At 36.5% G+C, this 15,317-nt stretch overlaps 1 protein-coding gene across 8 annotated transcripts in view; it reads right to left on the reverse strand.

Moving 5' to 3' along the window:
- The window catches only part of ADAMTS19 (ADAM metallopeptidase with thrombospondin type 1 motif 19), a 164,181-nt gene that overhangs the window by 75,881 nt on the left and 72,983 nt on the right, over positions 1 to 15,317 (reverse strand). For all 8 annotated transcript variants that reach the window (XM_080575091.1, XM_080575096.1, XM_080575095.1 and 5 more), the window contains one exon: positions 7,802 to 7,907. In XM_080575091.1, coding sequence (XP_080431217.1) covers positions 7,802 to 7,907 — 106 coding nt within the window. The remainder of the gene's footprint in view (positions 1 to 7,801; positions 7,908 to 15,317) is intronic.

Consider the following 15,317-nt stretch of genomic DNA (forward strand, 5'->3'; position numbering starts at 1 on the left):
GCAGACCTAATATTTAATGTTGACTATAAAGAGCATAATGTGTACATAATAGAGATTTTTATTCAACAGTCAAAGAACCATCATAACCCTTTCAAGAACAAGGTACTTTTCAAGACTTATTTTTGCATTTCTTTTGCAAAACTGAAAGCCAAACCAGTTTTTCCCAACAACTTTTAGTTTCTCTGCTGCCCAGATAGGCTGCAATGATACCTGTGATTCTCTTTGAATTGCCTTATTCTGATGAAATAATGTCAACTTTAAAATATGGTGTCATAAAATAGAAGGAAGACAGACAGATAACATTTGACTAGTGTGTTTAGAAAGGATCAGGGAGGCTTGATATAAAGAGTATGTATGAATTAAGACAGAAATTATTTTAGGGACTCTTCTGGCAAAATAATCTCATTGACAGTTATAAATTAGCACTATTACTTCAGAGATATACATACCAGAACATATTTTCCTCTGTGGGAAAAAAAAAAAAAATTAAAAATTAAAAAAATCAGAATCATTCAGTTGGAAGGGATCTACTTAAATTATCGAGTCCAGTTGCCTGAACACTTCAGGGCTAACTAGAAGTTAAAACATATTATTAAGGGTTCCTTAATGGTGTGATCCTAATGAACACCAGCAGGCATGGGGCATCAACCACCTCTCCAGGAAGCCTGTTCCAGTGACTTTCTATCCTCACAGAAATTACATTTTTCTTACTGTCCATTTGAAACCTCCTGTGGCACAGCTTCGTGCCATTCCCATGTGTCCTGTCATCAGTTCCTAGGGAGCAGAGAGCGGCACCTCCCTCTGCACTTGTCGTCCTCGAGGAGTTGCTGAGAACCATGAGGCTGCCTCTTGGCCTCCTCTTCTCCAGGCTGGACAACCCAAGACAAGCCTCTCCTCACAGGACCTGCCTTCCAGCCCTTTTACCAGCTTTGTTGCTCTCCCCTGGATGCTTTCAAGTATCTCAACATCCTTTCCACGTTGTGGAGCCCAGAACTGCGCCAGTGCTAAATAGAGCAATCGAATCATCTCTTCAGACTGGCTGGCTATGCTGTGGTTAATGCACCCCAAAATGCAGTTTGCTGCCAAATGCTTGGCTGGCAGGGCACACTGCTGGCTTGTGCTGAGCCTGCTGTCACCAGCACCCCCAGATCCTTTTCTGCTGAGCTGCTCTCCCTCCAGCCACTCCTCTTCCAGTCTGTGCCTGTGTCTGGCATTACTCACTCTGCCCCAGGTGCAGAACCTGGCAGAACCTTTGCCTTTGTGGAAGTCCATGCTGTTGATGTTTGCCCAATGCTCCCATCTACCTAGATCCCTCTGCAAGCCTCTTGTCCCTCCAGAGAGCCACATCAGTATCGTCAGCAAACTTGCTAGGGATGCCTTCAACTCCTGCATCCAGATCTCTGATAACAATGTTGAACAGAACTGGCCCTAGAATTGAGCCCTGGGAGATACTACTGCTAGTGACTGGTCACCAGCCAGATGTAGTCCCATTCACTACTACTCTTTGAGTGCTGTCCTTCAGCCAGTTCATCAGCCAGCATAGCACAGTCCTTTACATCTCACATTTGGATAACTTGTCCAGAAGGATGCTGTGAGAGACTGTATCAAAGGCCTTATTAAAATCCAGAAAGATTGCATTCACAACTTTATATCATCCACCTAGTGGGTGACCTTATCATAGAAGGAGTTCAGATTACTAAAGTCAGACTTCCCCTTGTTGACTATGCCTTATAACAGCTTTTTTCTTCCAATGCCTCTCAGTAACACCCAACACAATCCTCTATGTAACTTTTCCGGGGCCTAAGGTTAGACTAACACGTCTGTATTTTCCTGGGTCTTCTCTCATGCCCTTTTTGTAGATGGGTATAATGTTGGGCTAGCTTCCAGTCAGCAGGTATTTCCCCAGACTACCATTACCTTCCCCAGACTACCACTACCTCTGGTAAATTGCTGAGAGGGGTCCAGCTATAACATCCATGAATTCTCTCAGCATTCTGGGGTGAGTTTTACTCCTTAAAACAAAATTTTAACTTTCATAATCACTGTGGCCATGACAGATACTTGCTGTCAGCTCTCCCACAAGACTAGATCTTCCTTGTCCTCAAACAACAAGTCTAGGAGGGTACCTTTCCTAGTTGATTTTGTAAGTGCTTGTTACAGGAAATTATCTTCAACACACTTTAGGAATTTCTCAGACTTGCTCGTTGCAGCAGTATGATATTCCCTGTTTATGTCTGGGAAATTGAAATCTTGCAAAAAGATGAGGGCAACCAATCCCAAGACTACCATTAATTGCCTACAGAATACTTCATCCATACCATCATGCTCTGTGTGGTTGATAGGAGACACCTATGATGCCATCTGCTTTGCTATCCATCCCCTTAATCCTCACCCAGAGGCTCTCTACCATGTCATCCCTAATGGCAAGGAATGTACAACCTAATCTCTCCCTTACTTACAGCACAACACCTCTACCTCACCTGCCCTGTTTATCCATCCTGAACAGCCAATAATCCTCCAACTTGGAAATCCAGCCATGGGACTTGTCCCTCCCAGTCTCATTAATACCAATGATATCAGAGCTCTGGAAAAGGCACAAAGCTTCCAGTTTGTCCCACTTGTTCTTCATACTGCATGTGTTCGTATACAAGCGCTTCAGCTGTGCTCTTGATTTTGCAGTGCTCCCTGAAGCAGATGCTCCCATTAGCCTTGTCATCCTCAGATGGTGCTGGACCATCCCTTGGCTTAAACTCAGTGTTTCTGATGGTACACCATTCCCTGGTGATACTAGTTTAAAACCCTCCCAGTCAGCCTCATCAGGTTACAGGCAAAGAAATATTTATCCCATTGAGATGGACCCCGTCAGGCCCTTTCTATGGTTATAAAACACAAAATTCTAGCAGAGGCACCACCAGTCTTGGAGCCAGGCATTGATCACCTGAGCTCACTTTCTTCTTTCTCTGTCTCTCCTCTTTACTGAGAGGATTGAGAAAAACACTGTTTGTGCTTCTGAGCTCTTTAGTTTTCTCCACAGGGCCCTGAAATCTCTTGTGGTAGACCTCAGGCTTCCTGTAGCTAAATCATTGGTATCATCTTGAAAGAGGAAGAGAGGATAATAGTCTGAAGGCTGTATTGTCCTTGAAAGCTCACTGGAAACATCCCTGATCCGAGCACCATGGAGGCAGCAAACTTCTCTGTGAAGAACATCTGGTCCGAAGATGGGATCCTCTGTGCCCTTCAGGAGTGAAGACAGGTAATTTTCTTCCTAGTACCTGATACAGTGCCGTGTTTTGGGTTTAGGATGAAAATACTGTTGATAACACAACAGTGTTTTAGTTGTTGCTGAGCACAGAGCCAAGGACTTTTCAGCTTCTCACACTGCCCTGCCAGCAAGGAGGCTGGGGGTGCACAAGAAGGTGGGAGGTGACACAGCCAGAACTTAGCCCAACTGGCCAAAGGGATGTCCCATGCCATGTAGTGTCATGCTCAGCAATAAAACTTGTGGGAGGTGTCTAGGGAGGGCTGCCATTACTCAGGGACTGGCTGGGCATTGGTCAGAGGGTGTTGATCAACTGTGTTGTTATTGTTAACCCAACGCACCAACCCTTAACCCAACGCACAAGTTCTTGCACTTTTAGCTTCTTTAATTCTTCCCCCATCCCACTTGGGGGGAGTGAGTGAACAGCTGTGTAATGCTGAGCTGCCTGCCAATTTAAACCACAACATCTATGCCTATCTTGAGTTAGTAGGAGCTATAAACTCTTCTGTTTTGCTCTGTCCTAAAAAGAGAAAGGCACGAGAAGGGTATGGCTTCTCTCATTATTCATAAGAAAGGCTGCTGTTCCTGACTAAGTACACATAGAGGTTTATTCTTCTATATTTTTCCAGAAGAATCTGCCAAACGTTTTCCTGGTGAAGTTAAACTTGGAGAAAGTTGCTGGACTAACAATTAGGAAATTTAAAAATTCTTAGTTTACCCCACAGACACATATTTTGGAAAGAGAAAAACACTACCAATGTAGTTATGCCACTATCTCAGCAAACCTCTCTCTGTTTCTTTCTTAAAATAGAAAAGTCATTAAATTGTAAGTAGCAGGTGGACTGTATGCATATCGACCCAGGCACCAAGAAAGGCTTCACTCTTTCTCTCACAGCTAATCTGTAAGAGGAGATCAAAACAAAGAATAAACAAATACTTTGTCTAAATATGAGACAAAATGCTACAAGTCAAATGCCTTAATTTAGTGACTGTTACTAATATGAACTCTAGTGTGCACAGTTCTACCAGTCAAACTGACCACTACAGCACCTGAAGTTTCTCATTACATTTGTGATTAGATGATTTTCAAGATATGTGAAGGACTTCTATAAAACCTAATTTACTGCTTTAGCTTTCCATGTGCTAATCTTGCGCCTTGTTAAACACAAATTTAATTGTAAAATTCTACTCTAACCCTATAAATATCAAGATAGTATTTTTTTCAGTTACTTTAATGAGATTCCCTACTCCACATTAGTAACATACACTAAGATTGGTGGACAATGGTGACTTTAGAATTAGCTTTTATTATTCTTATTGATTTTGTTGAGTTCTGTTTTTGCATTTTGGAATGCAATCACAAAATAAAACAACAACCAACTAAACAAAAGAACACGGAGTAACTCCATTAGCAATTATTAATTTCACATTTAAAACTATTTTAATGTCCATTGTATTTCATATGATTGTTTAATATCACCACAAGAAAAAATTATATTTGCTCATGAGTTATGAAGTCAACAAAATTCCACAGGCTTCTTGTTTGGAACTACAAAACACCTGTTAGGTTATCCAAAATGTTAAAGACAACTACATTTCATATTAAAAAAAAAAAAAAGCTTACCAGCAAAAGAATGCTGATGTGTATAAAATTGATTCTAAGAAACTCCACCAGTACCTCTTTCAGCTACTTAGACCAACTTTTAAAGTCCACTTTAAACACACATTAAATGTTAATTGATATATTTTGAGATACTGCTGTTTATGTCTACCTTTTAGTTCCTCATACTTAAAAAGCAGTCATACTCCATAATACCAATGAATATATCTAAGTTATTTGATAATAGAAATGCTAGCATCGTCTCTCTTTTCATAGTTTTCCATGTGGAGACTATGTATTTTATTCCATTGTCGTTCATTTCATTTCTGTAATATGACTTCATTACGTAATTACCGAGTTGTGCATTAGATTTATTGAAATATATAGACTTGATTATTCAAAACAAAACCACTAGTGTGTTACAACTTGTAACCTCTGATAACACAGACTGGCTCCTAGTATTTTGAGATGAAACTAAAACGTAAATTGTTGATTTAAAACATTACTTCTTTATGTCTTAAAAAGAGAATCTGCTTTCAGACATACATGTCTAGAACAAAGGCACTTTATTATTGCTAAGTAAAGTTTAGTTTTCCAGTGTATTTCATTCAGAATATTTCTTTTCTAGTTCTTTGTCAGAGGCAACTCTAGCTGCAGTTCAATAATTAATATGCCTGTTCATTTTCTAAGTATTCTTACCTTTTCTCTTGGTTCTCAGTTGGTGCTGATCAGATACATATGCCAATATTTTTTTTTTTCTTTAAATCAAATGTCTGATAATATGTCTATTTTTCTTATCAAAGTTTCACAGAAATATTAATCAATTCATTGGAAATGGAGTTCATATATAAATGCGGACTAACAAAGCTGTAATCAGACTTACTTACATTTTCATTAATCTTTTTGTTATGGACTTACTGGGAAAACTGAGAAAACCACAACACAATGCCTAAATACATCAAAAAATGACAGGAAGATCATGCTACCTACTTTCTCTCCCAGCTCCACAGAAATGCAATGACAAAAAATATTTCAAGTTGAGGACCAAATGCAACAAAATTCAGAGCACAGCTTGTGCAGCAGTCTTGAAAGAACTACTAGCACTGTTGACAAGCGTAACAGTGGGCCTCTATGTCTGCTTGATAGGTCTGACTTGTTTGCTGCAAGACAAATCTGTTTTATGAGATTAGTATCCTGCATTCTCATATTTGCTACTGCAGAACAAACAAATCTCTCATAACTTCACAAAAGTGTTATACCTTCTTTCTGTTTTCCACATTTAGGATTTTGCACATCACCACTTCTCAAGAAGCATAAGGTGTTATGTTTTTTGTTGATAAGATGCCTCTTTTTCCAAGTCCAGTAACTCCATTGCTAAAGTTTTTGTTATCTAAAGGTATTTTTGTTGTGCGGGGCATAAAGCAGTATTTATTTTTCTCTAAATTATCTGGCATTATCATACCTGTCTTAAAAAAATTCTAATTTACTCCATCAGTGAATTTATCTGCAGATCATATTCAGTCATTGTTTGTGTCCTCTTATCCTTAGTTTACTGTCAAATGAACAAGTGTACAGGAAATGAGTCTTCCTCTACCCTCTCTTCTAATATTAGCAAACACTATAGTAAAAAAAAAGAAAGAGGTCAGCATGAAGCTACAAAACACAAACAAATCTTTGTCTTGAAGTCTCTCCTTTATAATACCTATCACTCAGGCTGGCTTCTATGAACCTGGAATTGTTTTCTGCAGTTATGAAAATCCAAAAAGAAAAACAAAAACAAACAAACAAAAAAAAAACAACAAAAAAAAACAGGAAAAGTTTAATTTCATGTAACATGTAATACTCATGTCACCCTTTCACTTCGAGTTATACAATTGCTTTGAATTTGCTTAGTTTCCATACAGTAGAAATTCTGAATAGAAATATCCAATTTCCAACTCTTTTGTAATCAGTTGCATTTTGCAAGATTTTATGTTATGACCTCTACCCCCAGCTCAGGCAGCTTTGACCAAATTTAAACAAAATCAGTTTTAATTTGAAGTTTTTGTCCTAAGGTGCCCGACCTCAACTTTCAGAGGGTCTGAAATCATTCCACTCCATCGTCCACTTGCAGCTCCACTCAGAAGCTGCTTTTCTAAACATGTACATACACATACCTATATCAGACACTACAGGTAAAAATAGCAGAGCTTCCTTTTTTTAGGAAGAACTCTCATACTTATTTTTCTATATCAAGTACTTAAGCCAAGAAACATATACCACTTTCATTAACTAACTTGATTATGGCATGGCAACATACGAATTTCTCAATTTATTTCAAAGTATTTTTCACTTAAAGAGTAAACACACCCAATCAATTGTGTGAGGATAGTTATCTTCACCTTCTCTTTGTCATCCTTTTCTATTAAGGTGGCAGGGAGAACAATATTAATATTACAAAGACCAATGACCATTATATGCTTTAATGGGATCTGTCCTGAGAATGCCAAATTCAATAAGGGCTCTTCCAACTCGTGATCTCATTAAAATGCTGGTTGGCAACAATATGCAGAGCTGGATCTGATACACAATACCACAGTCCCCCCGCCCCCCCAAAAAAAGAAAAAAAACATCTTGGGGCACCTGCTTTTCCTCTTGACTATGTCAGTCCTTCCAGCCAACTTCATTATTGTGAAGCTATAAGGATTCCTGTATTACTCAAAGCTGTAAATATTTTCTTAATTCATATATTTTTTTTATTGAATTCTAAATTATGTATATTGATACATGCCACTATTGTTATTATTAACAAAAACATTATTTTCCAAAGTTTTCATCAAAATTAAAAGCCTTTCCAATAGGGAAAAAAAAAAAAGAAAAACTGAAGTACACGATCAATTTAAAAATAAATCATACTGACACCACATGCAAAAAAACATTGGGTTTGCTGTCCATGTACTTACTTGTGACCCATCTCATGGGCAATGGTAAAAGCGAGATTCAGACCATTGTCCTCTGCAATAATACATTTTCGTTTTTCACTGCACATTCCACTCAGATATGCTATACCTAGGAAACATAACCACCACATTCAATTATTTTTATTATTATTAAATGTACATACTGTGGCTCTACTGACCCCAAACAGGTCTGAAAACTTACAGTCATCAAAACAATCCAAATATATAAGCAGGTACCACACAAAAATTTACGCATTCATAAGTTACAACTAACTTTAGCACAAAAGTGGATAAAAAGTATAAGAGAAATCACAAGCAATGGCAATATTAGATGAAAGCAATATTACCTGATTACACAGACTGCAATGTGCAGAAAATGTATTCTTTACAAGCATTATAGGTACCTTAATAAGATATGATGGAACACAAATACAGGTAGTGATATGAAATGAAAATGTAAATGAAAATAGATGTGTACAATAATAGGAAACAAATACAAACTGATATTTTCTCTAACAGACATAGAGTGCAAAACATAGAGCACCACACCTAAATCATTGCTATTAAGTACTGATATAGTTCAGTGTGTCCATTTAAAATTGTGTAGAAGAATCAGAACTAGTAAAATTCTTAGAAGGCTGCACTTTGTTTATTGTAGCAGCTGTAATACCACTACTATCAAATACCTAGGTTTTCAAAAATTAGAAGCCTAAGAGATAGGCTTCTGAGGTCATGCTGTATTTCAAAAAAGTAGAAAGGCCACAATTTTAAAAGCTTGAGCCATATGCTGCTTAATTTGGGTAATGGTCATCTTTTTTCAGGCCATAAATACATCTAGTGGGGACTCACGGTCGTCATTCATTGTTTGAAATTTCAGAGTAAGCAATCAAAACCCTGTTTCAAGTGTTTGGCGTATTTCCCAGGAACATCCTTTCAATGGAATGGTGCCCTCTGGATCAACATGTTTGCTGGATGTTTGCATATAAAGGTCAAATTTGAAATGTTTGACAGAGTTTGAAATTTAGTCATAATTAGCATTCTAAGTTAACAATATAAAAGTCATTCTTCTTATAATCCAACTATTTGTTAGTCTGTAAACACAACCCCTCATCCACAATCTGAAATTCAAGTAGTAACTCCAACATAAATCTGGCAGTGGTCTTCTCAGTAGAGCTAGTTGAAGGTTTTTGGACACAGGGCTCATGTGACAAAAAAATGTTGTTCAGGATTGAAAAAAACAATCACAAATTAGATTTGAATGTAACCGAACATTTCAGCTTTTACTATTTTTTTCCAAAGAAACGAGAAAAAGTGAAGTAGGCGACAAAAGAAATCTGGGCTGCAAAAAAAGGCAAAACATGTTCAAAGCAAAAAAATAAAAGTCCAATGACACCTCATTCTAAGTGTAGATATCATTTATATTATCTTTACTGAAAATAAGAGAAGTAAGAAATGCTCTGAATTGTAATATACTATTTTGAAAGTTATACTCCAGCAGCTGAGGTAAAAAGAAAAATCATTCCAAGACCCTTCTGTTCCTCGTAGTTCTACAATTATGTCCATTTTCCTTCAAATTTTAAGTAGAGCTGATAACAATACCAGAAGTAGCACACAGCAGGGCTCTGACTCGAGACAACACCGATGAACTTACAAAGTGCTAAAACAAAATAGAAAAATTACCCTCACCATAGAAAAAAACCCAGTGCTGCATTTCAGAGTTGTGGCCATTCCCATTATTACAATGCATCCTGTTGAGAAATACATTTCTTTCTTAATGGCTATGTGGCTGTGATAAAACTTATTTGCTGGAATGTATGGAAAGAAAATTCCCAAATCCCTCTCTTTTTGTTAATGTTGAATAATAATCAAAAATTATCTGATGCTGTCTAGTTTCTTCCCTAGCCTTCTTTTGACCTGTAAAGGGCCAGGGTCAAGTATATTATCAATATATCTCCACACAACAACACAAATATTCTCAGTTGCTATGTACTATCATGACTGCCTCAAAAGCATAATTTATTCCCAAATAACTATGTAGATTGCAAGCTTCATACCTATTTTGCAGAAGAAGCACTAAGTTCTAGTAGGCGTTTTCAACAATACTCAATATACATGACTAAAACTGTTTGTATACATGACAGTCTTTGAAGGGAATTCATTATGCTTGATCTTTTAAAGTGTAACATATGAAACAAAAGAGACATATTTCATTTAGATTAAATTAGATTTTGGATTCTAGAAATGTCCAAAAATATCAAATGCAATGTATGTTTTATGTCTTTGTCCTTATTAAGCAATATCAACTTTATGTGTGAAAGCCACATAAAAGAGCAGCTACTGGATGCAAATCAGCCAGCTACTAGCTGTGAACTAGTTTCATGTCTTGCCCTTGGTTATTAATTTCATGTGTAGAAAAAAAGAAACTGACTTCAATAAGCAACTGCTCTTGCTTAGTTATGTCAGCTCTAGGTAAAAGATGGAAATTCTTCTTTAAATATATGTATGCTCACTGTAGCTTCATGTGGCTTATTAACACAGCTGGAACTGCTCCAAGGTTAAATCCACAAGAAAAAAAAAAAAAAAAAAGAATTACTGCTCCCTTGTAATGATTAAGGTATTTCCAATGAACTCCACAGGCTCAAAGAACAGCTTCAGACTAAAACATTCAGATCTAAAAAGTGCTGGCTAAAAAACAATAACATAATCTCACTCATAATTTTACAAAGGAACTTGTTTTCTACCCACAAAAGAAAGCTATGCTGTGAAATAAAAAAGTATTGCATGGATACACACTGCATACAAAACATTTAAATTACCTCACTGTAGGTAAGTATTTCTCATGTTAATTCTGAGGAAAATATGCACAATATTTATTAATAAAACAAAGCTTTATAGTCATGCCCTAGAAGAACCATGTGAATATATATTCTTATCAAACATGTAAATATCTAAATGAAATAGGTATTTTCTTTTGCTTCAGAAAAGTAGAACTTTTGCTGAAGCTGTAGCAGTGGTTTATTTCTACTACCACTACTGCTTCCAGTGGAGAATACATTTCATGTGGAGGACTACATTTCAGTGGAGGTTTACATTTCATACTATGATATGGTACGATAGATTTTCTTTAAGATTTCCCAGTTTCTTAATGAACATCCTCATCATTTCATCATAACTATTTATTCTTTCAAAGCACACACACCTTTACAACTTCTGTGCTGAAAAGCTGTGGTTCAGCTCGCAGAGATGTTACATAAAACTCATTACCAACTAAAGTATCCAAACAAATTCATCAACTTCATATGCTCATTCACAGCTTGCTGTCCATAACATAAATCCACTACCTATAACAGAAGGCCACAGGAATGAAAACAGCACAGTAAAAAAATATAATCACTTTAAGAAATATGCAGACATATACAAACATTGTTCTTTCTTACAGCGACCTCACAACATACAAACATGATTTGTAGTGAAGCATTTTAAAAGGCTAGGGAATGGTTATTATTTTTCCCTTTATAGTAATTCAATTAAATTACTATTATGAAAGTGTTACTGACACAAATTCGTTACCTAGCACATTTGAATTTCTTATCAATATATATCTCAAATTTCAATTCTGAACTTTCTTGGTTTCACAATACATTCAAGCTTGGGTTGTCTTGCAATTGGCTATATGCTCCTTCTGAATCCCTTTCCTTATAACTGCTCCAAAATGTCACTGATTTTAGATGCTGTTAAAAGAGAAAGATAACCTTCCAGAGTTTACTCCAGTTTACTCCATTGATATCACCTGTAAACATTCCTGCACTATTTCACAGCTCTTCTGTTCTGGGACCAGTAATCTTCTGCCCATTAGATTATTTGTTGTTGTTGTTGTTGTTGTGTTGTTTTTTTTTTGTTGTTGTTCTGTTTTGTTTTTCCTCATATTTTAAGGCAATAATGAATAGTAAAAAATACAGACCAAAACTCATGTAACAAATCCTCTGAATTCAGGGACAGAGACTCACCCAGGTATTCCTTCTACTACTGATCAAGTTCAGAGTCTACCTGAATCTACAGTCTATATGAAATCAAAAATTCATAAAAAACAAACTGAAACTCCTTTTCAGGAGTTTCAATGCTGAAAAAAAATACGTAAAGAGCATGTGTTTGTATATCACAATATATATAAAAAAAAAAAAAAGCATTTCAATTTTGAAGTATTTTATAATGAATGAGCATGACATATTCTCGGGAATCTAGGGATAGTATGTTCTTTCTCATGCTATCTATCCACCAGCCAAAATCATCCATTTTGACCAAGATGAAATCAGTAAAACAGAATAGATTCACAGCATCTACTGCACTCCCTGTCATCTTGGTAAAATAATGAAGCACTCAATTATTATTGAATGACTATTATATATAATTTCAAGCATACAGAAACTGTTCCTGAACTTCACAAATGATGGATCTATTTTTATAAAATTAATGTACATACAACTGATACTGTTTTAGCACATGCTATGAATAAAAATATTTATATATGGAGTTTGTTCTAGAGTTTCTACACCAAGCTTTGGAAACAGCAGTATAAAACACTGTTGGGATATAGGTAAGCAAGTACTGGACAGAAAACATGCAGAAAAAAACTTCCTCTTCTGGAAGTGTCATGCAGCAATACGCTACAGATGGCATGACCTTAGAATTACTGATGATGTAAAAGCATAGTAAGCCAGGACAACAGAAACATAATTTCATGCCCTAATACATTTGGCTTTTGATTCAAACATAAACATTTCACACTTGAATTGGCAAATCAATTGATCTGTGAGCATAAATAACAGCAGTTATCTGGACTTGATTACTTCTAACAAATGATTTTTTAACAGTTCAGATGCTTTTCTTAAAAAATGGAAGAAAAAAAAAAACTTTTTATAGAGCTGACACTTAAAAGTCTAATTAGCACAGGCTGCTCTGAACAGAGTTCCAGATATTGAGAATTTCCAGGAAAAAAACACTCTTGTCACTCATCAGTGAATCAGCAGCCTTTAAACAAGGCAGCAATCAAACCAACACACTTAACAAACAAGAATTTCAAGTGCAAACAGAAAACCCTAGAAATGTACTTTTTTCTCTTTACAGCAAGAGCCAGTGATGATAACTATACCTACGTGTTTATATATACAAATGTGTATATACATATATATATACAAATATATATACATACTGATGAAAGATACTAGAAGAAACAATAGGATAAAAATGAATGAACTTCTGCATTTTATGCAAACATAAATCCAGTCTTTATCACCTATTTTGTTAGTTTATGATCTATGTAAATCTTAGAAAAAGCAAAACATCTAGAAAAACTTTATCAACAGCTAATAAGTATGTGATTTTATGCTCCATAACACTAAGCCCACTTTTCTCCCTTTAAACAAACTCTTGCAGTTTAATCTTTACAGTGGGAAAAAAGAATAAAAATGGGGAGGGCATACAAATACATGCCAAACGGCCATAAATAAATACTAATGCATACAGTTTTAAGGGCTTAGTTATTGCATCTTATTAACAGTCCATAGGTGGTTAATATGTTATTAGATGGATGGTAGAACTGCTGGAAGTTGCTTGGTTTCTTTTAAAATGCAGCTCATATGGAAGGCATTTCTTTCTTAAGATGAATGCTAACTTAAGATGAGAACTAACATACTGTCATTGCCCAGATGTCTACTTGTACTAATTCTGTCCTCTACAGCGGTCAATAGCAAATACAGAGATAATAGACAAACGAGACAATGAGTGAGCTTTCCTCACATGTCTACTCCCAGCCTTTGCTAGAAGTGTAATATGGGCTCCCTAAGCTAAAGGCTGTATCCATACTGTGATCTTTAACAGCTACCAAAGCATTTACTCTCGGAATTTGGTTGTTCCCTCTTAACCTGTTTCAGAGATTTGGTCCATAACGTGTCGTGGCAAATAGTTCCAGAGTATAACTACGTAAAACAGTACATTTTTCTCTTTTTATAAATACTGCATCAGGCATATTCTATCTCACATACAATGGCATCTATGCCTTCACAGATCTCCGCCAGCTTTCTCAATGACAAATTGGCAATTTTTAGAATATTTAGCCCTTCCACAAGCAGAGGCCAAACACATCTTTTCGTCTCCTTGTATCCCTCTGCATGCCTTGCCTTCTCTTGATTTATTATATTCTTTTTCATGAAAATGGCCATAGTCAAAAGGTTATTATGCTTTCCTATAGCACCTTAGCCATAAGAAAGCTCTCTATTCTTTCCTACTCAATCCTAACAGTCATTTTAGTCAGCTGATCAGTGAACTGACATTTTCAGAGAACTGTCCACTATCATTCTCTGCTCTCTTTCCTGAGTGGTTCCAAAGCATCCATATGCAGTCCAGATAGTATCTCTAGCAAAGTCTGCTGCCTACCAGGAGCTCACACTCATGATGTTACTGAGAGGCTGCCAAGACTGGTGAAGCCAGGTGCATGGAATCAGGCAAGGAAGGCAGGGGAGCAGCACAGCTGTGTAAACATCTCCTGGCTGAACTGAAAAGCAAGAAGCAAATTCACAGGCAGTGAATTCCAGTGAAATTCACGGTCACCCATTTGGGGAACAATATAAAAACGCTGCCTGGACATGTAGGGATGGGATTAGGAAAGCCGATGTAGAGGTGGAACTGAACCTGGCAACAGATGTAAACAGAAAAAAAAAATGCAAACAACAAACAAACAAACAAAAACCAACCAACCAAAACCAACCAAACAAACAAAACAAAAAAACAGGAAGAATGTGTTTAGGTATGCTGGTTGGAAAAGGAAATCCAAAGAAAATGAACCCTCCTGCAACACAAGTCAGGAGATCTATTGATGACTGTTTAAAAGTTTAATTTTTTTACATAGAAGTAGAAAAATCTACTTTTAGAACTTATGCAATAAAGATTTTCAGTCGTTAAATTACATGGGTAAATTATAAGAGTGCCTTGTGAAAGCTTCATGGAACTCTGTTATATAAAATTATATAACATTTGAAAATGAGACACCTCCCTCTTTGGCAACAAAACTGAATGGGACTTTCCAAAGTACATGAGAAGCTTGCTTCTTGGTAAACCAGAAACAGGTTGCAACACTGAGCATCAGCCATTTCAGAAGAGTTCTCACAAAATACATTCATAAATAAATTTATGTTGAGGATATGATTTTCATTGATCTATCAGACAAAAACAAACAAGCAAACAAACAAACAAACAAACAAAACCAGATACATGGTTTACTTTGAATCATGTATCACGTGCCTCAGGTTAAGAGTTGGTGCCCACTTCTTGCCATACAAGTCAGTTCTATAAGCTGACAAAACCCTTGTCACTATACAGAAGGATGGGGAGATGATGACAGTGAATACTGTGGTACTCCACTGGAAGTGTTTTTGACAGCTCAGAATTGCTTTCTATGTTATAGAGCTTGTTCTAGGCAGTGTTTTAATGTTGTTTTGCTGTCCTTTAGGCTATTTGTGTAGCT

Source organism: Anser brachyrhynchus, assembly GCF_964034855.1.
Source record: "Anser brachyrhynchus genome assembly, chromosome: Z".
Classification (NCBI taxonomy): Eukaryota; Metazoa; Chordata; class Aves; order Anseriformes; family Anatidae; genus Anser; species Anser brachyrhynchus.